Here is a 27,066-nt window from a genome sequence, read left to right on the forward strand (position 1 = left end):
CAAAGGTGCTTTAACGTATTGTAAAATTACTGTACACAGACAGTAGCAGAGAGGATTTTCAACCGGGTACTTGAATTTTTCTCAGAGGATACAAGAGTTAGGAGTTCGACTCAGATCGAGCAAGTTATTGCTGAAGAAAATGAAAGGTTTCCCGAAATACGTTTGCGCCGAAACCATGCATGTGCATATGATATTGGTGAACAACATTAAAAATTTTACGTTTGCCCAAAATATAGAGCTCACTGATGTTCGTAACGTCTTATATAAGCGAACGGGATAATTGTTCCGCCGACTGGACATATATATATATATATGCTAAAATGGAAAAATGCTAAAAGGGAATATATATATATATATATATATATATATATATATATATATATATATATATATATATATATATATATATATATATATATATATAGATTCCCTTTTAGCATTTCAGCCTCTAGAAGCCTGCGTTGGAATCCTCATCCTCATTGCCTGCTGTATGGGCTGCGAAAGCCTTCAGCCAGTCAGCAATCCAGTACTTAGCAAGGTAACTTGAGCCTTTAAAAGCCAACTGCGTTAAAATTTCGCACTAACAGAAAAGCTTAGCTTAGGATACCGTATATATAAGGCGTCGTCCCTTCGAAATTCGTTTTTGGAACTGCAAACAAAAGCATCACAAAAAGTTCGCCAGAACATACCGCTTTTGATTCGGCAACTAGAAACTATGCCACCATTACCGCTTGCTAAATGTGACGCATGCCCTATGGCACGTGGCTCCTCGGCCTCACCACCGATATAGGGCAGCGCCCGGAGCTGCCCGTGCTGCGCTCAGAAACGCCGGAGGCTGCGTGCTGAGACGTAGCGGCTGCTATTAGGTGTACTCGAGGTCTACTTAGGAGCTGTTAAATGTTGCTAACAAGAAAATATTGCGACTATCGTTGCCATGGCTTCGCCAAAAATGCTTCTATGGTATATAATACTTCTTTAAAATAAATTAGGTACATTGAAATCTTATTACAGCTAGCCTTTAAGCAGGGTCTACGCACCATGATTGCTTAGGGGTTCTGGCGTAGGAATATTGAGCTCGAGGTCACCGATCCCGACCTGGCGGCTGTGGCCGTGTGACCACAGTGAAAAATGAAAAAAAAGAAAACACTCGGGTGCATAGATTTAGGTGCATGTCAATGAATCCCATGCGGTCAAACTTTAACCGGAGACCCCCTGTTAGACGTGTCCCTTAATCAGATTGTAGGTTTCATCCGTAAAGCGCGTTGATTATTTCTTTTAGCAGCGACTGTTTTTATCATGTGTGACCTTGAACCCGTCTTCACCTACGGCGCAAAGCACTCTGTGGGCGCATAGGAGTGGAACAGACCATTTTGTTGCGTGATACAGTCTTTTGGCACAGTAACATGCGGATTAACAGTACTTCTCAATATTCAGCTGGCGATATGTGGATGGCGAAATCACGGGCGTCGGAATATTGTTTGAACGTTGGTAGCATTGCTCGTAACATTCGACACGCCAGGGCGGCAACGGGATCAGGAAAAGTACAAACAAAAAGAAGGTGTTTTAACAGGTGTTCTGAAGCGGCGACGTGAAGCTTCGTGGAGTGAGCGTATATGGGAATCACGGTAACAGATGAGGAAAAGGACAACCGAAACACAGTTTAAGAGTAGAAATATTACAGTTAATATGCCATTACATTTGGCCACCTTAATTGTATTGCAGTGACCTCATCTGCGGTGACACATATAAGTATCAAATCAATTATGGATTTCTCACCATTGATTCAAGCACTGCAAATGCCTAATATGTTTAACGTGTACGATATTCTAGCTGTTATTGTTGGGCTAGAATAGTTATTAAGAATCTATCATAACACTTTAAATAGGACAGGAAATATGCTAACGTAGGGACGGCTGAAGAGGAGCTACAAGGAGCAACATGTGAGCGACTGACGTCTGCTGATTTTTTTTTTTTGTTGCGACCGAAAATACTCAATGAGATTTACAGTTTTCTGCCTAGGCACGGGTATCATGTCCACAACAGAAAAACATGTGTTCCTGAAACACACAACATTTTATAAGCACAATATAAAAGAAACTAACAAAATTATCGAAGAAATCGCATTGCAAACATACTTTTTCTTGCTTACTAGACCAACCTATCAAAGCTGCAGTCTCTCTGGCATTCTAAACGGTTGCGTACAGTGCAAAAGAAGTTCAATGAACACAAACTAAAAATGTCAGAGTATTTTGAATATTCTTACATGAAAAATTCCGTGGCTTTCGTATACGGCGTAGTTTCTAGAGAAATCTTGCAGTGGCTATTTTGCTATATAAAGAAAAGCGCGTATCTAAACCATTTGCTAGTATTCGAATTTTTTCATAGCTGATGACCCTTGATATTGAAGAAAGTGCTCTATGCTTCTTATGAAGTTTTTGTTAAAAAGCAAGCATTTGTGGAAAGAAATGATTGGAGAAGTTTTGAACATGCGCTATCGCACGGAGCGCCTAAAGAATGTGCTGTCAGCCCTATATTTCTCGATGCAATAACGCCGTTGTTGCCCCAGGGTCTTCTGACAGCGAAACAGTGCTCGATAAAAGCTTTCGATTTTCACATTTGAGCCTTGGAAAGTTCGATTTAAGCTTTTCAACACTGATAACAGGCTGAAATGAGCCAAATTGCATTTTTTTGTGTGGTATAAGCTTCTGCACAGATAAGTCGGCGGTACACCTATTTTACCTAAAGCGCTGAAAAGATACGAGATTTTGACAGTCATTTTTTGGAAATTGACTAAAGCATACACTATCTTGGAGTAGCACTGGGTAGAGATTTGCAACAGAGAACTTAACTACGACTGGTGGAGAAGGAAGTAAAGAATGTGACAAATTTTCTGGGCTTCTTGGTGGGCAAGTCATTCTGGATCCCTTTCAACACCTTACATTTTCTCCACGCTCGGGTATTCGTTGTTGGTATTCGAAGGAATATCACAATCAGCAGAAAACATGCTACGCTTGATAATGATAATGAGCGTTTGTGTCTGCCTTTGTGCACAGAAGGTGACCTGGAGGACACGAATCGTGGCAGAAGGGCGAGAACTATACCTATATACGGACTACGAGAACTGGAAGCACATCGCTCTTTGTTCCGCATATTTAGACAGCATAACTGTCAACAGCGAATGACAAGGCTGCTCTTAAAAGCGGGTCTCATTTGCATGCCGAATTACCCGGATATTCCGAAAGCGATCCCGTATAGAGGCTTTAAAAGCCTGAACAGTTACAATGTATGCACCCTCATGCTCAAGTGCTTGTTGATATAGAAGATATGAATAGGAAATGTGAAGTTCCCCTTTATGTGACTGTCGAGCTTGCTTTACTTCAACTTGACGAAGATCAAGCACGCAGAAAACAGTCGCATACAGATTGATATTGTGTTCAGAATCGGTCAGCGTGCGCGACTTTCACTCCAATCTAATGTACTAGTCTCCAGTCGTGTACAGTGTCAACTCTAGCTTTTCCTCTTGACGTCACCAGCTGCAGCAGCGCTATGTGTCATAATCGATGCACCGAAGTTCATTTCCAAAAGCCGCGCATCGTCTGAGTAGCATCTACGCCGAGATATTACATATTGTAATTATTGTGTTTATTGCCGCGATGTCCACAGAGGAGCATCTCGTTGACATGATGTGGTACTTCAGTGGGTGCCCGGCTATACTGGATTATCCGAGAAAGGCCGGGCACAGAAAATGGAAAAGCGAGCCAGTGAACACGGTGAAAGGCGTATCATTGCTCTTTTCAGCCAACACATAAGATACATTGTGAAGAAACTCTCCATGGAATCGTTTTTCCTAACGACGTTCGACGATGCAAAAAAGATATATATGCATCGCAACAAAAACTGCAATACAGACTTTTTGTTAATTTGCTCAAATACGTAGAAACATTGTTTAGTTGATTTCGGCTACGTGCGGCATTCACTAAATACTTCCTGCGTAAAATAGGGCTCACCGAATTATATCATCTGCCCATGATTAACCAGATTATGACTTCTCACATCCGCAATGATTTGCCCGCTTGACCAGCAGAGTCCACAATTCTGTCTGAAGTTTTGAACACTGGCCAATCTAACGCTATCTTTAATAAAAACTTTTGTTGGACCTGAACTTCTCTAGGCATCGCAAGCAGGTAATTACATGGTATGGGGCCCATTTCATTGTTTTGTTTCGTACACGATTTTTCTTTGTACTGAGTCTGCGTGTGCATTTTGTAGGTTAAGTGTGATATCACGTCATGCACTATTGTGCTCTTCTTTTTGCAGATTAATCAGTACTTTCTGTAGTAAATTTTATTGCTAGTAATGCCTTCCCGCTGTAGCGCTAATAGTTTACCATCTGATCTCCCCGCTAAATCTATCTAATATAGACACAATTCTTCCCATCTAGTCAAACGACCAAAGTAGCCATATACTTTTAACTCAGAACATCACGTATTATTTTCTCGTCTGACGAGACATTGTTCAAACAGTTTCTGTCAGTTGGCCGACCTTCTGGAAGGGCTATGAAAGTCCTTGTAGAAGGTCAGTTTGCGACCAAATCTTTCAAGCAAATAGATCGAAAATAATCGCAAAGATGCGTTCCTTACCCTTCTATAAACGTTTGATTCAGTCAACGACGCCATCAATATATATATATATATATATATATATATATATATAAAGGGTGTTCAAATGGCAACGGGAAGCACGCGAAGACCACCTTTGCGAAGAAGTTATGTGGCCGGAGGGACACAAAGTGAGATAGTAATGATCGCATTCGGTAGCCCAATTAACTAAATTGAGTTATTTCTTTTTTGACCTCATTAAGTGAGTATGTTTGTACTGAAAAGTTAGAGGCAGTCGTGGTTCTACACGGTATCAGTTGGAAGAATTCTTCTAGCGTGTCCGTGCTCCTAGATATCCGACTGCAAATATTAATTTTCGTTTGCATGATTACGCATGCAAGAGAGTGAGGATCTGTGCAATACTCCTCCCTTGTGTGACGCGGCTGTTGCTATAGCGGCGTTCAGCTTGACAACGGGGTGGAGGCATTGACAAAGATGATAACTGTCACCTTTCCACTCTCGGCTGGCGAAATAAAAAAATCAAAGAACCTCGAACCGCTGTCCTAACACGCGACCGCGCAGCCTGTAACGATGGCGGCCGCTGCCATGCCGAAATAATGACGCGAGCGCAGACGCCGTAGGTCAGTGCGCGTGCGTAATGATGACTAGACGAGCTGGCATGGTCCTTGCCGGGGCTACGCAAATAATATGACTGCTGATTTCCAAGTCCTGTACGGTTTATTGAAATCATGAGGAACAACTTCATGCCACACCCCGCTGTCATATTTTGATTTCGTCAGCCGAGAGGGGAAGGGGAAAAGTTATCATCTTTGTCTATGCATCCGACCGTTGTCAGACTAAACGCCACATGCAACAGCCCCGTCACATCAGGGAGGAGCTTTGAGCCAATCCTCACACTCTTGCATGCCTAATCTTGTGAACGACGATTGAAATGTGGAGTCGGATGTTTCGGTGCACTGACATGCTAGAAGAATTCTTCCAAGTGAAACTGTGTTGAAACACGACTGCCTGTAACTTTTGAATAGCAAAATGTACACTTGCTGCAGTGAATAAAAAGTTAATTACAAGAATTTAGTTAATTGGGTTGCTGGCCAAGATAATTATCATCTCACTTTGTGTCCCCCTGGCCACATAACTTGTTCGCAAAGGTGGTCTTCGCGTGCCTCCCAGTGCCTAATTTTAATATAACCATAAAGCTTAATTTGGAGCACCCCGTATAAATATTCGAAAAAAAATCGTTTGTCTCCGTTCGCGATATCAAGTTTTTTCCTGTTCTATAACAGTTTTGTTTCCGAGCGCACAAATAGATTTGCGTAGATATGTACCAGCACGTTAAGTGCAACCACTTCTACTGCTCTGTCTTTTGTACACATACACTAAAGACCAAGCGTACCACAACTTCTTTCGTTTTTTCTATTTGATTTCATTTTAACAGCCCCGCAAGCTTTGTGCATTAATTTTATGTACATTTTTTGGCGCACGTACTCATTCCTGCAGTTAACATTTTCAGTATTTGTGTACTACAGTAATCCCCAAATTGTTGTCATGAGCACTAGCGAATCTCTATGCTGCTATAGACTGCATTCTGCTCGTCAGTGTTCACGAGCACTTATCGTCTCTGTGGGGCAAAGCAGTAATATGTCGAAAGCTCCCCACGTACGCGTACCTAAATGTATATTGAAAGAAAGTGGACCACCAGTACTGGCGACATACGTGGTTCAAGACGGTCTAAATCGCTGTAACGGCTATCTTGTAATAGTAGCGACCGAATATCAGAAACAGAGCAATGTTCTTCAGCATTAAACTGAAAATTGTGTAATAAATGGTGCGCAGTGTGGCTGAACAAGCCCTCTCTTTTGGCTCCGTGTGCTCCGATACTTCTAAAACTAAAGGGGACCTCGTAACACTCTTCAGTCGGCTCTCGACTTTTTCAAGCTGGTGACATTTCTCTGCATTCTTGTATAATTTGTCATTATTATTATGTGAGCAATATAGTGCCCATCCATACTACAAAGGGACTAAAAGTCCATTATTTTTGTTACATTAGGCAAAATTTGGAGACACTCATACGATGCGCTGTAAAATGAGCTATACCTTTTTGTTGTACTCCGGCTGCTGTGCCAGAAGGCCAAACAGAACCTGGGTACCCTGGGAAAAGCCTATGTACAGCAGCCTTGTATTGTTTGTGCGATCAAGCACTGCGTCAATCATTGAGGGAGTGTCATACATAATCATCTCGTCAAAACTGCAAATAACAAAAATCGGAAAAAAATAATATCATAAACACGGTGGCATCTGCCGTGAGGAATACGTAATGTTACACTTAATACAGGCTGAGTTAGATTGCTGCAAGCGTCGCAAATAAATTGAAGGAAAAAATTTCGGTATCCCAGCAAGGATTTGTGATCCTTATTTGCACAAAGAACGCGTGAAAACATGAAGAGCATGCGGCGCTGCTAAAAGCCCCTGCTTAAGACATACAATGCGGGCAACTAGCTTGTTCTAATTTTCGCTTTACTTAGATCACTGTTTCACATTTTCGCAGGAACAATTTGGCCTTGAGAAGACCATGCCAGAACGAGTTCTACATGTTTGTTACATACATATATATATATATATATATATATATATATATATATATATATATATATATATATATATATATATATATATATATATATATCGCACTCTTGAGATGAAAAACGGTGGTCTACCTGAAGCGCCAGAACTTCCGATCCGACTTTTTGTACGTCAGATGACTGGTGTACTCGTTGCCTCGCAAATTTCCAAGCCAGACATCATAACCAGCATCGGCGAGCACAAATCCTGTACGGAGACAGTTAAAAAAACACGAGTACATCTCCTCAAAGCAATAGAACAGAAGAAAACTAACACTGTACTACGTCTAATAACTAGTATGACATAGCAAAGTTTTCCGATTGAAGAGAAGGATTATAAAGAAACTGGGGCTGCACTGAAAAAACACTGCAAATGTGGTTGCCTATTGCACATCATCCGGGATCTGTCGATTTTTTCATTGCAAGAAATGCGTCATAAGCGCTTTATTCGCACTTTGGAACAAGAGTTCAACACCTATAGAGCTTATCACGCTTGAACTTGATTTGTTGCTTTCAAAGCGAAGCAACCTTGGCGAACCATTCCGTAGTTTCCTGGCCGTCCCTGCCGTCTGCTGCTACTGCTGCTGCTGCTGCTAGGGATGGTTGATTAGTTATTTTATTCGGTTAACCATTAATAATTCATCATTTTAGCCTTTAATCGATTATTCTTTTTCGATGCAGGGTGTTTCATTGGTTAATTCAATAATCTAATTTTGGTGAAGTGTAATATTTAACTTACTAGACTAAACAGAGTTGGCACTAGTGGCTTTTAAAAAGATAAACAATGTATGTTATGAAGTGGCATTTAGCGCACAATTAAATAGGAAACATGGCACTGGTGATCCCCAGTACAGTACAGTTGAACAAGAAATAAGGAAAATGGTAAACTGTGAAGATGAAGTCCAACAGAAATATGCAAAAAATTTCAATATGCACAGAGAAAATAGAAATTACTGGTTCAGGATTTTAAACCACATGCTCTTTTCTACAGGGCGAAGGAATATCCTTTGCCTGCAATGTTCGGGTGAAAACTACACCTTCTTTGAATGGCTACACAGCCATGCTTGCGAGAAAAGGTGCTTGGACGCAAAGATTTGCTGGAATCGACGTCAACTCTATCGCTAATTGAACCTACTTGCTCCAAACCAGCGGCATGTTGTGCCGCGTCTGTAGTGGACTGGAAGTGAGACGACGATCAATGACCTATAGTATGCCTGTAGTATAGTAGAAATGAAGAAATTGTCAACAGACATGAAAGGTGTCAATATTTGCGTATCAAGTAGCTTAGAGGTAACAATATTATAAGTGAGTGAGGATCAAGTCACTTAAGAACGATGCACTACATGAGCCGACACAAATTCTCTCTTTTCTTTTCGCAAAGGCACTTCACCGCTCCACTTAGCAAGGGTTGACCAGAAATATAGCCGCAGCACGTCGGAGTATCCCCGAACACACCTCATTTGCTTTAAAACGCCACACAATGTTATCGAAAAATGCAATCTTTAATACAAAAAAGCAATTCGTTCTGCACCAGTGTGTAATATATATATATATATATATATATATATATATATATATATATATATATATATATATATATATATATATATATATATATATATATGTGTGTGTGTTTGTGTGTGTGTGTGTGTGTGTGTGTGTGTGTGTGTGTGTGTGTGTGTGTGTGTGTGTGTGTGTGTGTGTGTGCGTGTGTGTGTGTGTGTGCTAATTATCGATAGCACGCTCCCAAATGTTCTAATTTAGGAAGTGCTGAGTTAGTTGCGCCAATTTATACACATTATACGGTGATATAGCTGTAACATCTTGTAAATGTCTGGCGAGTGGAGCCCACAATTTTCTGCCATGTACCACTTCCAGAATTCATTGCACGAAATGAAACGTTGGATTTGAAACTTATTAAAGAAAAGAAAACATATGTTGAACAACGGCTCATTCTTCTTAGCAACAATCTGCAAATTTAGTGAAATTAACCTTGTTGCAAAGATATTCCGCCCTAGATTTTGCATCCTTTAGGATGACATCAGATCAGTGATCATCTACTGAGTCAGTGGCTGTCTTAGCATTGAATTATTACAAAGACGGCGCCGAATAAAACAACACACGAAGAAGGGGGACACGAGACAGCACGTAGGCGCTGTCTACGTGCTGTCTCGTGTCCCCCCTTTTTTTATTCATATGATATAAGGGGACGTTGGCGCACAGTTTAAGGCGCCGGCTACTCCTGATCTCTTGAGTGGTTCCGTCATACATCGTACAGGGTTCGAGGTTACATATCAAATAGTCTTTTCACACAAGCATCAGGACTTATCACGCAACGTTTCCACAGGAAGACTATGACGTAAGGAATACATGGTACATACAATCTACAATGTAAATGTCTCCACACTTATGTAGATGAAGGTCTCCACACTTATGTAGATGAAAGTCTCAAAAGTACAAAATATATTGTCGCCTAATGACACTTTTGGGCCCTTGGCCAACAACGGCCTTACAGAAGAGTGCTTTAAAAGCACTAAAGACTTTTCTTGAAGACAGCAGCATTGCTGGACGTTATTAGCGCTTTCATTGTTCCCTTCATTTCATTGTCACTGTATATATCCATCTGTTTGTGAATTATGTTATGTTGACTGTTCTGTTGTGACTGTATGTGATAATGCATTTACACGATGTATGTACCGCCCGCTGAATAGACAATGTGTTATTAGGCTACAATATCTTTTGTACTTTTGAGTCTCTTCGTGTGTTGTTTTATTCGGCGCCGTCTTTGCAATCATGCTTAACCAACTAGCCCACCAACACATGCTTAGCATTGAAAACAAAAGGAGTATCATGCGAAGCTCTAAAACCTTGTCAAAAAAACACAACACGAATGCAATTCCGCTTTAGGTGTTACACTGCTTTCTTTGTGTCGACGTCACTAGTTATATGTGTGTAACACGAAAACCACACCAACTGACAGACAGGTGTTACGTGTTTGGACAGGAAATCAAAACGTCTGACGTTATACTTGTGTTTCGCTCTCGAAAGCATGCGTCTAATGCTTCCTGTTATATATTCATATTAATTACTGTTTTTCAGGCGCTGGTTGTGTGGTAGCTTTTCTTTCCACGCAGCTTTCCACCTACTATACACTCGCATGCAGTCGTCGTTCAGCCATTTGCTTGGGGTATTGGTTTTACTCGAATGCATCACAAATTTAAGTAGTTCTCGTGAATACTCAAATAGCGAGCGCGAACTATCAGCCTTTTCATTAGAACTCATATGTTGCATTGAACTAATAACTACTTAAAAACAGGTATAATTAATAAATGCTCTCTCACGAAAGTTCTGAGAGGTTAGCGGGTGTAATACTTCTGAAAAGCCATCAGCCTAATGTAGACGGTGTGCTCACTGCGCTTAGTCGTGTTTGGAGCCAAGCGCGTATTGTGTGTCCAGAGAAACCACGCGCGAGCATTTTATGCGTCGGTGTTCACAGACCTAGCGGCTGCAAATGCTGGCCAAACTCTAAATGTTAACGATTGCCCACCACAGACCAAGACAGACTTGTCACATTTCGTGAAATTTGTACGCAATATATCCACCAAGGCCTGACATATCCACCTCTGTCTCTCTGCCTAGTACGCGTCACAAATCAATATTGAGGCGCCCACTACAGATTCGCACTTTTCTGGCCCCTCTACCATAGCACTTATTCTTTGCGGCCACACACCCGACACCCAAGTATCGCTTTTGCTTTGTCCAGATAGCAGACCTCTCAGATCATATAGCGATACCTCATCAAGTCCCCCGTTTCTGCTAGTACGGCAGAACATAGACATCCCTCTCTATTTTCGTCCCTACCCTTTTCTAAAAAAAAAGAAAACATAGTTTATTTATTCTTTCTTACGTCGGGTCGACAGCTGGACAGCATGGCTATGGCCGGGCTGCCGATGGCGTAAAAGCGCCTGTAGGTTAATTGCTATAGTATATAATAAAATAAACACCTGGTATATGAGTAAGCGAAACCCCTCACCAATTAGGAACATTGGGTGAATTTCTAAAATTCTTTACAATCTGCACTCTTCAAGTCAACAAGCTGGACATCAGAGATAAGTTAAACTGCAAAGAAGCGCTTCCTAATGTCTCTTCTTTATTATTATTCTAAAGCTTTCTTGTGTGGCTGGAGTTTAATTTTCACGATCTAAATAGCTGGTCCTTCGGTGGCCTATTTTTCCCAGGTCTGACCACTCTGACAACACGAGAAACGCTTTGTCCCTGAATCAACATATAGCTTGTGGCACACGTACGATTCTGGCATATATTCGTCTCGCTGTGGCATTAGATGAACAACTTCCACTTGAAGATGACACTTGTAGTGGGGGCTACAACAGCCAAATTAGCTTCACTGAAACTTTGTTCTTTGAAATTACAGGGAAGGGAAAGTAACACCGGACAATAACAGCTTGTGCGTAGCTCCAAGGGGAATTATTTTATTGTGACAGCAATTATAAGGACACTTAAGACGCATTTTGCCATCGCGATCGCCGTGTTGTTTTGTATAAAGTTTTATTTCGTTTCATTTCATTTTAATTGAGCACATTCACAGGAAAATGGAGGGGGCCAAAGTAAAAGCTGCTTATTGGCAGCTTGAGTGGCCCTGGCCCCCTTTACATATTGGCAGACCGGTGGCAAAGAACACTTTCAGAAATGAAAAACATGGTGGCTTCCATCGATTAAAGGCAGCAATTACAGTTCTTTCACTGTGAATACACGTGGCTTCATTGTATCATGGTGATTTAAATCATAGTTTTCGCTAGACAGGCGAGCTCCGATGGTGTCAAGGCATGGATGTCAATGCGGGCTTCGAGATAAGAATTTAGTACCCGTGGCAAGGTGTTTGCGACCATTTGATGGCCATAATTTGTTCTCGAAAAAGTTATGAGCCAGTTTTCATGGCTGCACGTGTCACATGTCGGTGTATTCTCTTTTAAGTATATGTTCAAGGACGAAAAGCCTGTCGCCGCGCATCATATGCTGTATGTGCGAGGGAAACCACTTGAGGGAAACCATGGATCGCGGCTCAGTCTGTTGCGTGCGAAGGAAGAAAGCGCAGAGCAAACGAGCCGGCTTCCAAAGTGCCAAAGGCAGTGGGGGGATGAGAGGGAGGGAAGGAGGGGGGCGCTGTGCTCAGGCAGCAACATAGCATTTGGGGACCGGTCGCAAGGGGAACTGAAGGTCGCGGCTCAATATCGTGCGTGATAAGGAGGAAAGCGGTGAGGCCGCGTGGGAGCGAAGGGAGGGCGGCTTCTACTTCGCCAGCAACTGTGTACGCTGTGCAGCGGCACGTAATCGCGAGCGCCCTATCTTAAAAGGGATCTGCAGAAGCCTCATACCTTTGTGCGCGATGTACTGTCGTCGCTCTTTCCTTGAAGTGGTAGAAAGCACGAAAATCACATAGATTGCTGCTGCTGCCGCGCTTGCTCACACCAGGGTTTTTACAGCGTGAGTCCGCGCTTATCGAGCGTGATGTGCTGTGTTTTACATCATGCTCGTTATTTCAGTAAGTAAGCGAATATTTCCAAGTTGATACGGCCGACAGAACTACTATCCCTACTTCATATAGCTGTCCATTAATTTACTGTCTCTTCGATGCTTTGCCTTTTGTCCGAAACAGCGACTTTTCTAGAGAAGAAGCTTTCATACGTTGCCAGATACTGTGTTAGGATTTTCATTCTTTATTCATTTTCTCTTTGTTTTCACTCAGATGCATTAAATACGCAGTTTTCACTTCAGTGACAAAACAAGGGAAACAAAAACTTCATTTCCAGCGGCGAGCAATGTCTGTGTTCTTCATACTACGGGAATTTCCTGTACATCCTTGTACTCCAAACGTGAGTTGTGCAATAAATGCTACTTACCCAGGCTCTGTTCAGGAAAATTCATAACAAAGTCAGCTGATGAAACTGCGAGAGCATGGACGACGAGAACAACTGGTTTGGAGTAGTTGGCGTCGAGTACCACAAGCTCATTCCTTCCCCGTGGTATTCTTTGCATGCCCAGGATGTAGCCATCTGCAGTGACCACTGTGTGCTCTTCCACGGGGTAGCCCTTGCTCACAATCAGCTCCGACTTGAAAATAAAGTAAGGTGTTGAGGATCAGCAATATCAGAAATATTGAGCAGTAAAAGACAGTTCCAAATTAGAATGTATAAGATGTATGCAATAAACCTTCCTTAAAACAAAGCGATCGGATAGAAACGGTACTTCGATTGAAGCAGTCTACTGCTAAAAAAAGAGGCACTAAAGCAGCCATAATCGATGGACTAGTTCACTCATACAGCCTGGGATCTAATAAAAATAGGGCTTCTTTAGAGGAAGATTACCCACGGTAATTAGAGCTGCGCACACGTGGTCGTATATAGCTAACTTATGATGGGAAACTCAGTATTTGTAGAGATTTTCACAAGCATGGTATCTATTAAATGTGAGTTGTTTGCACGGACCCAGTGACCCAGGCTGTCTACTAGGTCAAGCAGCAGGTAGCACCAAGTTGAGCAATTGGGAATATGGTCAGTTGCCGTGTTGTCTGCTTGGCAAGACAGCAGCCCGGACCAACCTAGTGGCCGAAGCTAGTATACAACTTTTGTCAATAGGAAGAGTGGTGTAAAGATGATAGATAGATAGATACATAGATAGATAGATAGATAGATAGATAGATAGATAGATAGATAGATAGATAGATAGATAGATAGATAGATAGATAGATAGATAGATAGATAGATAGATAGATAGATAGATAGATAGATAGATAGATAGATAGATAGATAGAAAGATATTTGTACACCATCTCCTTGGCAGACACTATGCCTCTCTCAACAGCGCTTCGACTTTGCAGAAGTACTCCTCAGGATTGCCCAAAGCATGCGCTCAAGAAAGATATATGTGAGGACGTGCGCAACGCGTAATGGTGCTGTTATGTTTTACAACCGCTTAGCGTCGGTGAACTACTACATGACTTGCTTAGAATAGGAAACTACGCATGATAAATCAGTCCTGCAGAAACTCGCAAGTTGCAGGAAGATTCATGAAACAGAAAAAACTTTCATTGACCTGACTCTACCATGAACGTACAAAGCTACACAGCTGTATGCTATTGTTTTACTTTGTAGCTTCGTGCTGCAGTCAGGGTGCCGAAAATACCGTCTTTTCTTGGGCCGCCATATTTAAGCGATGCCTTTTCCCCATGATAATCCGTTTCAGTAGTTTTCACATTCATGAATGGTCAAGCGACGCTCCCCGCAGGGCGAAGCGTCAAACACGACCACTTGCGAACGCGAAAAGTACCGCAAGGCATTAGCATCGATAAACGCATCGCTACAAAATACAGGGTCAAGCCTCTACGTATAATGGACTAAAACATGCTATCCACTGGTTTATTTTGTGCATACACATCTTTCGCTTATAGTTTAGCAGGGTTGACTGCTACATAAGTTAGGAGGAAAGGGGGGGGGGGGAGCAGCGGGAGTAATGCATTGTCAAACTTGCGCTGAACGGATACATTGTTGAAAACGAAGAGACGCGAGGTGGACAGCCCAGAATCTCACGCGATCGTAAGCAAGTCTTCGATCTTCTGGACTGGCTCCCAGGCTTCTACCTTTCAAATTTGGCATTTCAATTTCTGCCTTCAATTCTTTAAAAGCAGAACTTTCAAGGCACCAAGTTCACTCATATACGACCAAAACAGCACTAAGAAAGGCAATGCACAAGAAGGATCTTCGCCGGAGTACCCGTGTGCACTGCTCACAAACTGTCGTTAGGCTGTACCTCTGCAAGACGCTCTGTCAGCCTGTGTGTTTCACTGCACTGCGTTCATTACGGGAAACGTCACCAACTTGCGCAATTATCAGCTTCAAAATCTAACATGGAGCACGCATTGCAAGGGCCCCTGCTCTTCCTCCTAAACGGAGGCGCCTACCGCGAATTTACAGTACGCTACGTAGTAGTTTAGTACGCAAGCATCGTGCGACCCGAAATTGTGGCGCTGTATGTTTCCGAGGTCATGAAATTGGCCAATAGACTTCTGCAGCCTCCATTTGCTCACGCTGTAAACCACCAAAGCATGAAGTGCTTTCATAGACAAAGGCGCTCGAGCACTATTTATGCTTGCATATGAGGGCTTCCTACCAGTGCAAGACCAGTGCAAAACAAGTGCAAAATAATTTGCTGATTTAATAGCTCTTTCTATGTTTACCTTCATTCCAGGAAGATTTCCTGCCGCTGCTTTTATTGTGACCCGAAAAAACTATTTCTGAACTATAGGAGAAGTTAAACGTACCGCGGGGGATGGTAGGGTGGGGGAGTCTTGGTAGCACTGCCCTATTTTGTAACCACTGAGTTCCTGTTTCAAACTCCTAGGAATATAGTTTAGATACAGAAAACCGTCTGTGCTATGATTTTCCCTCTCTAAATCCCTTTATTGAAAGTTTACGCAAGCTGATTTGATGTGAAGACATGAAAAAATTTAGGTTTCGGAGGAATTTCGGAGGAACTTAGGCAGGGAGGCGTGTTGAATAATGCTCGTTCTTTCTGTAACCGACCACGCGTGTGTCCCAACTGCGCCATTGATACCATGATACCACGACGATGGTAGCATCACCAATGCACCTCGAGGGCCTGCATATTTGCTATCACAATGAAATCGAAACGCGACACAATTATGAAAGCGTCTCATAAGTGGAAGAGACTGCAGAGATTATTAAAGCCCGACTTGACGTTACGAAATGAAGATCATAATACAGCGACGTCCTTCGTGGGGAGAAACTGCCTCATACACGTTCGCTGTCACTACCTTCAATGTCTGTGAACTTGGAGGGTTCTGCCAGAAAGCACTGAAATTTAGGGAGTCATACAATCCGATCCCAATGTCAAGTGCCAATTCAAAACTGTGGACATAACTTGCTGCTCCAAAAGTTTTGCATTTCTACGAAAAAAACAAACAAACTGTGCGCTTCCAAGTTAGAAGCGAGCTGGTGTAGTTTTAGACTCATGTGCGTCATTTTAAGATTATTCAACACATTTGTGACACTTAAGGAAGTCTTACGGAACAACTCACCACATTTCTTAGCGAATCGGCGTCGAAGTGGAACCAAGAGGTTGCAGGTGTTCCCCAAAACAAAAGTAACAGAAAAAGTTTCAACCAGCTGGCCATGGTACCACAAGAGCGCTACTTTTTCATCGCTAGAATATTGCGGTGACATGCATAAAAGTCAAACAAGATGAAACGCAAACAACTGAACCCTCGTTCAGTTCAGTTACGGCAATGAGAAAGAAAAGCTAAAGCGGACCGGAAAAGAGGTCTGCTACAACAAGCTACACTTTTCCGCGATAAGCGGAAAGCAGTCGAATGAGTGGACAAATAGCATGACTGGGCCGGATGCATTACATGCATTCCTTTTGCGTTAGTGTTAGAGCGAGAAGGCCACAGCTTGTCTCTTTAAACGTTTTACAGGAAAGCTGTTAATTCGACTACACTTACTTAAAGAAAGGTTATATGCCCGTTTTTGACGGTTCCGCATAAAAAATATATATATTAGATAACTCACTATGTTCATATTGTGAGGAAATGTAGAAAATATTGCGGATAATGGGTAAGCAAACTGTAAAGTTTAGCGGCTCACATACCCAGTGTGACATGCCCACTGACCCGTGTAGGCGTGACGGTTAGTTTTCAACACTGTTCCAACAGCCCAGCAGCCCTATGCACTACCCATTAGACCATAGACTACTCTGTGACCCAAGTTCCTGATTAAACGGTCGAAAAAAACATTAGGTAGCCCGTGGAAAGTGTGCCAAGGACCCTAAGAATGCTAATCGCATCAAAGCTGAGATGACGGGGTCAAAACGACATTACGATTATTGCAACAACATTGCTAATCCAAGTAGGACAATTTGGCTCAAAGCACTTGGTGATGCTGTTTCACCGTTTATAGGATGAATCCAATAATCCTCAATGAATCCAGTAGCGGCTGTGCGAAAAAAGGAATCAAGATTGTCTACTGGCCGGTTCTCGGACTATACACATCGCCAAGAGAGCTGGCGACGTGAATGGTGACCTGCGGTAATGATAGTTCTGTCAAAACATTTTCAGAACCATATTGAATCTCTTGCATATCAGATCTCTTGTCATTTTTACGCACAAAGGCGCGTAATATAGAGATGGGATTAAGCAAGTAAGTACCTAACATTATATAGAATGACGGATGTAGGAGGGCCGCCATTGCACGTAAATATTTAAAACAACAATCGGTATCTCATACGAGAATCAATCATGCAATACTTGCTATTGCTACTTTCGTCACAAGTAAAAAATAATGCCTGAAGTGCTATTTCTATTTTTGCACGCTTGTCTTATTTGATGGGATTACGATTTTATAATTAGGTTAAAATTGGGGCATAACGCTTAACGCTTTACGACTTGTTCCGTTTTCCTAACTTCAGATATTGCTTCACATTGAATTGCCTCCTTGCGTTCTGTCTGTGTTGGTGGAAAAAACTAAACGAAAGAAAAGGGATTGATACAACCGGATCTTGTACAGTCATAGCTGGTGGTACAAGGTAGATTTTGAAGAAAAAACAACAACATTAAGAAGACGTATAATAAAAATGCTAGATAAGAAATGTATAGTATACCTGATTAAGTAAAACAGGCTAGGATACTATTTCTTTCACACTTCACAAATTCTTTCACACTGCGAGAGTTTTTGCGCCAGGCTGCGTCAATCAGCAGTTTTGTTTCATACGGACGTTACTGTTTACAACAGCAATTTCCATTGGTGTTTCGCTTCACTTTATTTTAGGCACCCAGTCAACCATGACGATTAGCATATTTTTAAAAATTTCTTTACAGGTCTGGCGGCTTTATGTTCCTCGGCGTGATTGTAGTCGAATCTGCGTGGGTGAGCAATCAATTTTTTTTATATTTAATGCGTCACTGCGGATGTCGCGGATTACAGGTTCTAGCATCAGCAGAATTTATTACGGTGTTATTCAATGCAAAAAAAGGCCTATGGCTCTTTTGTCTTCCTCTTTTGTTTATGTGTGGCAAATGTGATACTTCTCTTGCGTAGTGGTTCATGCGCTCCCTATAAAAGTATGCTCTCAGTGTGCGTCATGCTCTACCTGCATGACCTGACATCCTCCATTTTTCGATCTGTAAAGTGCATTAGTGCAACTGCGATTTGAAACAGCAGCCGCAATGATGTTCTTGGCTATACTCTGGATTCCTCTTTCGGTCCTCTTAGGTGACACAGCCTTGAATACAAGCTCCCCTCTAATATCTATTTGTTTTATAGTTTTATGCTCCTCTGGTGCCTTAATAATCAAGACCAGACATGCCTTCAGCGCACCAACCTAACGCGACCTACACGAACTGCTTCAAGTGTCGAATTCAACTGACGAATCTTGCAATGTAATTTTTATGTAACACTGCGGAAAACCTGGGGCCTGTTAAGTATGACTGCTGCCACATCTTGTCGGAGAGGCAGCCTTTGAAGGCGGCGCCGCACTTTGATGGGGACTCGAGCTCGGAACTGCAGCTCACTCTGGGGCGGTGACTAAGCACCACTTGCGCGTTAGGCGCCACGAGAGCACTGCTGATATTTCCGAGGTACATTTGCCCTAACGAAACTTGTAAATATCCTTATTGTGTATGTGTGCATGTAAGACTGTATGTGCCATTTGTGCATTTAGGTCATCACTGTGCACATCATAACTATCAACCAAGAATAGCGTGCTAGGCGATCAGCCACCCTATCATCTCCGGCATGTGATTAAAGCTTGCACATTATGTCTGTCTTCCTTGGCTAAATACGATAAGCAATATTAGAAACAAACATTATTTGCATGCTGCAAACATTCTTGGAGTGGCGATGCGCTTGCTCGGTATATCGCGTTGTGTAGTTCATTAAAGCGCAACAAACTGACCATGACTCACTTAATCTTTTCTTGTGTTATGAGGCGAGATTTTTCCGCAGTACGAGTTATAGACTCTAAATAACTTGCTGAGAAACGCAGCTATTGTAAATTATTTGAAGCAAGCGACTCAAATGGCGCGTTATTTATTTAGTAATACCCGGCCTCACCGAATAATTTCATAGTTCTAGGTGAAATAGACGCTTCTCTAGATATAACTATCCTTGTACTTCTATACGTAGTAGTAACAGATGCGACTCTGCATTGTAGCGCCGCCATTAATGTGGTATTGATGGAGACGAAGCTTACGCGGCTCACTGAGGATATTACAATTGGTGCCCGACTAGGCGGTCAGAATATTCGCCATTTCCACGGCCAGGCTGGCGTTCTGAATATATGTGGCCGCTTATCGCATTTCAACCGCCACATAATTGGCGATCCGTGTGCGATAAAGCGAGCACCAAGAAGGCCCGGCTGCAGCCATGCGGATAGAACCATGGCGCCCGCCGGAGCTGGACACTCCTTGGCGTTCGCCGCTGTGGCCCAACCATGCGCACAACCCTATCTTTTGGTTCCCCCAGGAGCCCAGGCAGACTCAGCGCCGAAAGCCAATGGCGTCTCGTCGCATCTTTGGCGATACTTGTTTGTCAAGCGAGAAATTCCCACCGACGTCTTCTGTCGTCTTGACCTTCCGCCGTTGGACAAGAAGATGTACGAAGGCTGGAACACCGCCTTCTTCTAACACTTTGGCGTACCAGTTTACCATCGGCTACGCAAAGCGCTACAGTCTCCTTCCACAGTTGGCGCTTCAGAAGCAGCTGTTCATCTTATGTCATCCTCTTCGTCGTCGGCTACTGGGAAGAGCTGCGGCACTGCTGCCGAGTCTTCCTCCGAAGCTACACCACATGGGACATGCTGGGCAGACAACACGACAACTGCGCCTTCCTTGTCTCGTGCATTCCAGCGTAACAGTCTACCTAACGCCCCACTGCTGGTCCCATTAAATGCACAATTGCAGTGAGCTAGCTACTTCTCAGCGACGAGCGCTTAGTATCCACGATCCTTCGCTATTGATAGCTACACTGTGGGTACGATATGTGTAGAATGTTATAGCTAGAGCACTGGTGTACACATAATCTATCTAAGCTCTAGTATTAGACATGCGTCATCGCATGCTTTTAGTGGTAAACCTACAAGAGGATTACATTTATTTGAGGAGCTGCAAGCTCAATATCTTAAAGGGAACCCACGCGGAAATTCTAGTTTTCATAAAAAATAATATGGAGAATAAAAAGCTATACATCCCAAATAATTATTATATTAAAAAACTGCTGTCTTCATGAAGCATTTCTGCCAGAAAGATTTCGCTTTATCTCTCATGTAACTGAGATACCTATCAGGTAAAGGGATACCTATCATTTTGTTATTTTATTACGCTCTGTGTTCTCAATTGGTTTTGCAAGTCGAAACACAGAACAACACTCATTTATGTTCTTGCGACAGTACTAGATAATGACTTTCAAAAATCTTAGCGCTCTTTCAAGGTGTTACGGTGCATTGCTGTACATGTTCTACACAGAACTTATGAAGAAATTTCTGACCGTAGGGCGACATACGGCACAGATGGTATGAATTCCTCAGTTCACCAACCCTTCGAGTACAACGGCTTGGATCGACAATGCTGCCGGCTGGGACTCGTAGTAAGAACGGGTCTGAAGAGCAGACGGAGATTTTGCCTCTTTCTCTTTTACGATGTCGTTGATGGTCAAGAGCTCCTTACATATCAGTAAATTAAATGCGATATTGGCAATGCCTCTGACGATCTGGACGACTTCATCAGATTCAGATACTTCATCGCCTTGGAGCAATTATGTCCTGAATATACATGACGTACGTCCAGTTCATGTTCGGGCTCAGCAACGAAGTTCCTTCTTGGCAGGTCTCCAGCGCCCGATTTGCTCCCGAAGAGCTCCTGTAGTTTTCGCTTGCCGGTGTCCGACATGGTCAGCACCTCCTCGTGTGTTTCGAACTAAACACGAGAGGTTCCCGTTAGGTAGTAGATGTCATTAGCCAGCATGATGGTTCGGTGTAACCCATTGTTTTTACTGGGTCACTCGCATTCGATTATCCACTCTCTGATGTGCACGGTTTCAGTACCGGAAAAGGTATCAGGGTCTCGAGTTGGTTCATGACAAGCGATGTTGTCGCAGCCGGCTGGTGGAATGACCCACAAGATGTCCGCTGTCCGCTGTGAAGTTCGATGGTGTCCTTCATGTGTATCCTACGCCTCCCAAAAGATAAACACTAGCAGTGCTTAACGACTACTACGACCCGAAAAACTTCCTTTGGAGTCCCAATTTCTGGTAAAATTCTGCACAAGATTTATTACCTCTTCCTGGCATAACGCTAAAAAATTTCTTGAATGAAATTGTTTCACTTGATTTTCGTGGTGAAGTGTATTACACTAAAATTATTTTGAGGTTTAATTACGCATCGGCTATTTATACATAGTCAAATCAACCTTACTGCGAAATCGCTGGCGGTCACGAATCCTGTAAAATATACACCAGTAATTGCGTCGCGCGCAAAGTTTGATTACAAAAGGTTCGGCGAAAACATTGGAAAAAGATAGAGCCATCGATAACATTCGAGGACGTGTCATCAGCCAGGCGCAGTTGAAAGTAATTTCTAGCGCTTACATGTCTCGCACGGACATGGTAAATTCGCTTTCGCCCCACAACCAAAACTAAGGCATCTACACGAAGAACAAGTTGTTGGGCGTATTGAATAGTATGCCTTCAATTTCCAAGCACTGATTTTCTCTTACGAATGGTATTTTAACTGCGTAGAATCAACCGCCCAACCTGGACGCTGTACGGCCTGTACTGGCGATTTTGATATCTGGTTCTTGTTCTTCGCGGGAGAGAAATAGAACGGTTTCTTAGTTCAACATTGCGTTTCAGTCGAGACACCTTTGTAGTCACGTATATCCATCAGAGAGACGTCGGTTCGTTCGGCTGGCAGCCTTTGGCGCCAGCACACATGCGCACGCTTTTAACGCGTCACATCCGCGCTCATTGATTCTTTGTTCACAATGCAGACACGAAAAAATGGTTTATTTCTTAACACTGATGTGAAAACTGGGCTATACAGGCAGTGGTGTAAAGATGGACCGTATTTGGAAGTGAATGAAGATGAATAATAAAGACATTATTCTGGGTGACCATGTTTCTCTCCGGCAGCAACCGCCTGCTCGCGTCACACATAGTGTTAATTTTTTAAGTTTGTTTCTTTCTCAACCCAGACGGGCCGATAGCGTGCGGACAGACTCAGGGGGTACACTATACTCCTAACCTTCCGCGGAAAAGAACGATCTCGGCGCGGGTACCTGGCGAACACTAAAATGTGCATAATTGAGGATGGGGACCCGTACGCCTGCTACAGGAAAAGCATGATTTGTTTCGGTAATTTTTGCTTGAGAAGCTTCAGATCGGCGCTTCCCTTCGTTTTACTTCCGTCGAAAGGAACGGCTTCAAAGAAACGGTAAAGAGACGGCTGGCAGTATAATGCCGATTCTCGTTGCTTCACGCGTGAAACACAGTAGGATAATTGGTTGTCCGCGGCGGGTGCCTATCGCAGTGTACGGCGCCGAGATGAGACATGCGCGCGGCTCCCGCCATTGGCCGAACGCCACGCGGAGAGGACGATCAGCGCCAGCAATCCGTGACGCGTTGCTTAGTCGTCCGCGGCGCACTGTCCCGAACCTCTGTCAGCGGCACGCTTTCCGGTGTGGCCGAGCGGCACAGACGCGGTTGCTTGTAACCAGGTGTACGTAAGTACCTGCGAGCAGGCTGGCGCCGAGAATACGCCGGGCTGCATGACGACGCGAGCGACCCCGGACCATGCGGTTGCGCCCACTATAGTGCACAAAGCCGTCCTCAAGACGCGTTACAATCGGCGTTGCGCCATGTCCATGTTTCGGATGGTCATTTTGATGGTGAAAGCGAAGACGCGTCCCATCGGCCCGGGAAGCGTGCGTGCCGTGCCACTGCTCACTGCGCACGCCGTGACGACCGTTTTATCCGCCGTAGGAGCCGCCTCCCGAGAGTAAAGTGTTGCCGATGGCTTTGGCACCGAGCAGACAAGGAATTCCAGGGAGTCTTTGCTCGCCAAGTGTACGCGAGCCTGGTGGGCCGCAGTGACAGTTTCATTGACGTATGGCCTGCAATTACTACGCTACCGGAAGTTCGATGGTCGTACGCATGTGCGAGCGTGGGACGGGGTGCCACAGCGTATGTCATTCACCCTTCGGCATTAGTTTGCAGGTGCTTCTTGCTTCTTAGTATTTTATTGTGTCCGCTGCGTTGGGCTTTGTTGCTTTAAGTTGCCTACGCATTTCCCTTCGCGAAACGAACGATTGCTTTGCGTTTATCACCCTATGTCTTGTTGCGTTATTTTTATGTTGTCTTTGGGAAGAGGAGGAAATACCTTAAGCTGTAGCAAAAAGAAAAAGGCAGCGTAGACTAGGGTAACTGCTTGAATAGCCGGCGGAACACTCAAATGATGATCCTCCTACATGAGTGGTCATTGGTGTGCCGGCGGACCTTGCTCAAAACCACTCGGCGGCGATTCGACTGTAAGCAATTGGCGCGGGACACCGAGAAATAGAAAACGTGGCCATGTTGCCCTGATCAAATGGTTCTGGACTAAATCTGAGGTGCCCCGCACTGTCTGCTTTACCGATATAGGGCCACCCTACAGGTGTTCAAGTTCGACCTTGCCTTTCTGTGTGTAATTCCTTGTAAGATAGTGTTGTGAATACAAACTCTCTTCAACGTCCATCTCTATCTGCTTCATCTATCCGAAGCCTCCAGCGAAGTTATTACCATTAACCTTAGCGGCAGTATTCTTCACCTGCGTATAACGTCTCTGGCGGTGCGTCTCGGTGGCCCAAGTGGGGTAATAATGCCCGTACCCTCTAGAGTAATAAAGAAGGACCTGAATCCTACTGGAAATCTTTACTATTATATTTTAGTACGCTAGGAAAAGCGAAAGCTCACGAATTGTCACAACTTTGTTATCGGTGTGTTGATATCAATCAGCAGCAGACTTCCTGCGGTCCGTTCAAACACGTTCGAAAGACTGCTGCGTTTGTTTATTTCGTGTGGACTCCACAATACTGGAACTCGCAGCCATCGGTTGCGTTATCGCTTATAAAAAAATATAAAACTGGTGCACACACGTCAACCACTCTGACATATGAAGTGCGGTGAATGCGCAAGAAATGTAAACATGCAATGCTGCTGAGAAAATGATCCCTCGTTCACCCCAGATAAATAAAGAAAAAAACGCGAACTATTAAAAAACGAGGTGTTATCACAAATACAAACCACTAAATAACGAGGCGTTATCTACATTTGTGTATTTTTGTTCAAGAACATAGTTATCAGCGCTGTAAAAACGGAAAGGCAGAAAACAAAAATGATGTTCAGTGTCACATACACATCAACGCATAAACGAAGCAGATCACACACCTTTATTTTTTGCTGAGACATGGAACATGCATTTCTGACCTCAAAATATAGCGTTATATATGACGGGAGACTACCATTTCCACATAAAATTGTATCAATAGCCTTATATTGAAAAACGCTTATGCTCATTGCATGCTGAAACCGGTGCGGCAAAGCGTCGTAGCAGTGAAACCGGCGTCTCGTACCGTGCGACCCAGCTCTTATCCAGCGATCTCACTGTTGTCCCGGTGACTACCGGTGACTACCCGGTGGCACCAGCATTCCAAGAGCGATCAAGAGTAAAAAAACACGGTGCCTTCTCACTGGTTTGCACTGGAAGACGCTGGACATGATAATGTACGCCAAAAGTTCTTGTAAATAAAATAAAATCATCACGCATGCTTATATATATATGCCCGTGTGGATCATCTTGTTTCTTCCTTACTTAAAAAAATGAATTGCAAGCAACTTGATAAACGCTCTATCACCAAGAACGTTTCTATTGGCCTTTTTTAGTTGTTTGTGTGTTAATTTGAAAGTATAAATTATATATGATGGGGAAAATTTGTACAAGCAAGTTCGTCACATAACTTGAGTGGTGCTCTTTTCGTCAAGGCGCTCGCTTCGCTGATCAGGAACATACGTGACCGTGCACATATGTTCATGTCAGTGCCTTCGCTAGATTAAAGGACAGTCGTGTTGAAAACGAGACCAATGCAGGCGTTAATAACTCTCGAAAGAACGAAAAGAAAGTTGCCGAAAAATGGGCTACCAGATAGCAGAGTCGTATATCTGGCCTGTTTCCCGCTTTCAAACTAACACCCCATTTTTACCTCCACCTTTAAAAAAAACATTAAAACATGGAAATTAAAGTCCTTTATGGTTATTTATATTGGTACTTGTTCCTGGAGTGGCCGTGAGTAACACCTACGACTGGTATTCTCTAGGTCCTCAGGTGGAATATGTGCTTGTAAGTTTTATAATTGTCCCACATTATGCTTAAGTTTCTAGTCTGTATATTACGTACTGAATTGATTACACATGTTTCAACGACACAAAAATGTTGTGAAAGACACATCGCGCTATATTAATTTTGTTTTTAGGCGTCAGTAAATGGTAGTAAGTGCGACTAATGATAGAAACCTATCTGAAGACTCCGACACACTAAGACAATAAAAGAAGGTGGCTGGTGACATGCCACCAGCCATTGGTTGAAGTTTCAGGTGGAGCAGTATGCGCTGCTTGGCCTGGTTTTTAAGACGTGTTTTATGTGTGCCCGTCTACGCACAAAGAAACACCATAGACGATTTCCCAGAACAGAATATTCTGTATAAGGCAACATGCCGACTACCCTCAGCTGCACTCAGCTCTTCGGAAGAAGCTTCCAGAAAATATGCATGCGAACAGATGCGGGAGGTAGTCGCGATCGACTACACTTGGCGACAAGCTCGTCTTCCGCACTCTGAGTAGGAGACAGTGGGAAAATATAGGAGACTATTAACAGCTTTCGGAAAACGTTGTGTCACAGTGTACAAAATGCACATATGTGCCACAACACTAACCAGTAAATATAACGTTATAGCAAGAGACGGCAGGGGTAGAGCAGGGGTTCTTAAACCTAACATCCGACATGGAGAAACAGCATAGTTGAAATAGAGGTAGTGGAGAGGAAGCCACCTATGCAACTATAAGGAACAGCAAAGAATGAAATTGGAATTGACGAGTTTAATGGTAATTGTAACCGGCGAGCGCTATGGTTCAAAAGCCGATACAATGGTATACAATTCTATGAACCCAGTGTTGAGAAACTTACCGATGGCGACTATTCGGTTATAACGTCAAAAAAAGAGCGCACAAATAATTGAGCATGCTGTGATATAACGTCAAAGCATTCATAGATATGTACATAAGGAATTAGCTTCTCTGTCGAAGGCCGAGAGGTATAAATACAGTAGGAGACAAATATAGCTTCCTGAGGTTGAAAAATGTAAGCGATGGCTAAATTATATACATGGCGTGCCACGTGACATGTGCCGAAATTTCAAAATATGCAAGTGCCTCGTAGCTGGACAGAACCAAGGTGTTCTTGTTTGCCTTCGCTTGAAGCAAGTCAAACATTTTTTTTTATTTTGCGTAGTTATATATTTAGCTACAAATAATTGAGCAACTGCTCAAAAAATTATGTTCGGAGCAAACGTGTCAACGAGAAAATTGTACACCATTCTGAAAAATTGTCGATCCAGACATTTGGTGTCAAAATGTGCTACATAGAAGATGCGTGCCAGTAGTCGTACCATGACATTTTTCTTCCTATTTTGTGTGTTTTCTTTCAGACGTGAGAAAACT

The 27,066-nt window shown here is 43.1% G+C and overlaps 1 protein-coding gene across 1 annotated transcript; it reads right to left on the reverse strand.

Annotated features, from left to right (window-relative positions):
• Window positions 1–448: 448 nt before the first annotated feature.
• LOC142586215 (gastric triacylglycerol lipase-like) lies at window positions 449–21,209 on the reverse strand. Its single transcript, XM_075697466.1, has 5 exons — window positions 21,102–21,209; window positions 13,156–13,366; window positions 7,334–7,445; window positions 6,714–6,864; window positions 449–562 (listed from the first exon to the last, which is right to left on the reverse strand). The coding sequence occupies exons 1-5, from the start codon at window positions 21,207–21,209 to the stop codon at window positions 449–451; spliced, it is 696 nt and encodes a 231-aa protein (XP_075553581.1).
• Window positions 21,210–27,066: the final 5,857 nt, after the last annotated feature.

Source organism: Dermacentor variabilis, chromosome 6 (genome assembly GCF_050947875.1).
Source record: "Dermacentor variabilis isolate Ectoservices chromosome 6, ASM5094787v1, whole genome shotgun sequence".
NCBI classification, from domain to species: Eukaryota; Metazoa; Arthropoda; class Arachnida; order Ixodida; family Ixodidae; genus Dermacentor; species Dermacentor variabilis.

Excerpts from the sequence above, each read along its gene's own strand:
- LOC142586215 (XM_075697466.1), bottom strand. The coding sequence starts at position 21,209 with ATGTCGGACACCGGCAAGCGAAAACTACAGGAGCTCTTCGGGAGCAAA. Across the intron at positions 7,446-13,155 it reads TTTTCCTGAACAGAGCCTGG|GATTTGTGCTCGCCGATGCT; the intron begins GTAAGTAGCATT and ends GTCTCCGTACAG. Across the intron at positions 6,865-7,333 it reads CGGAAGTTCTGGCGCTTCAG|TTTTGACGAGATGATTATGT; the intron begins GTAGACCACCGT and ends TGTTATTTGCAG.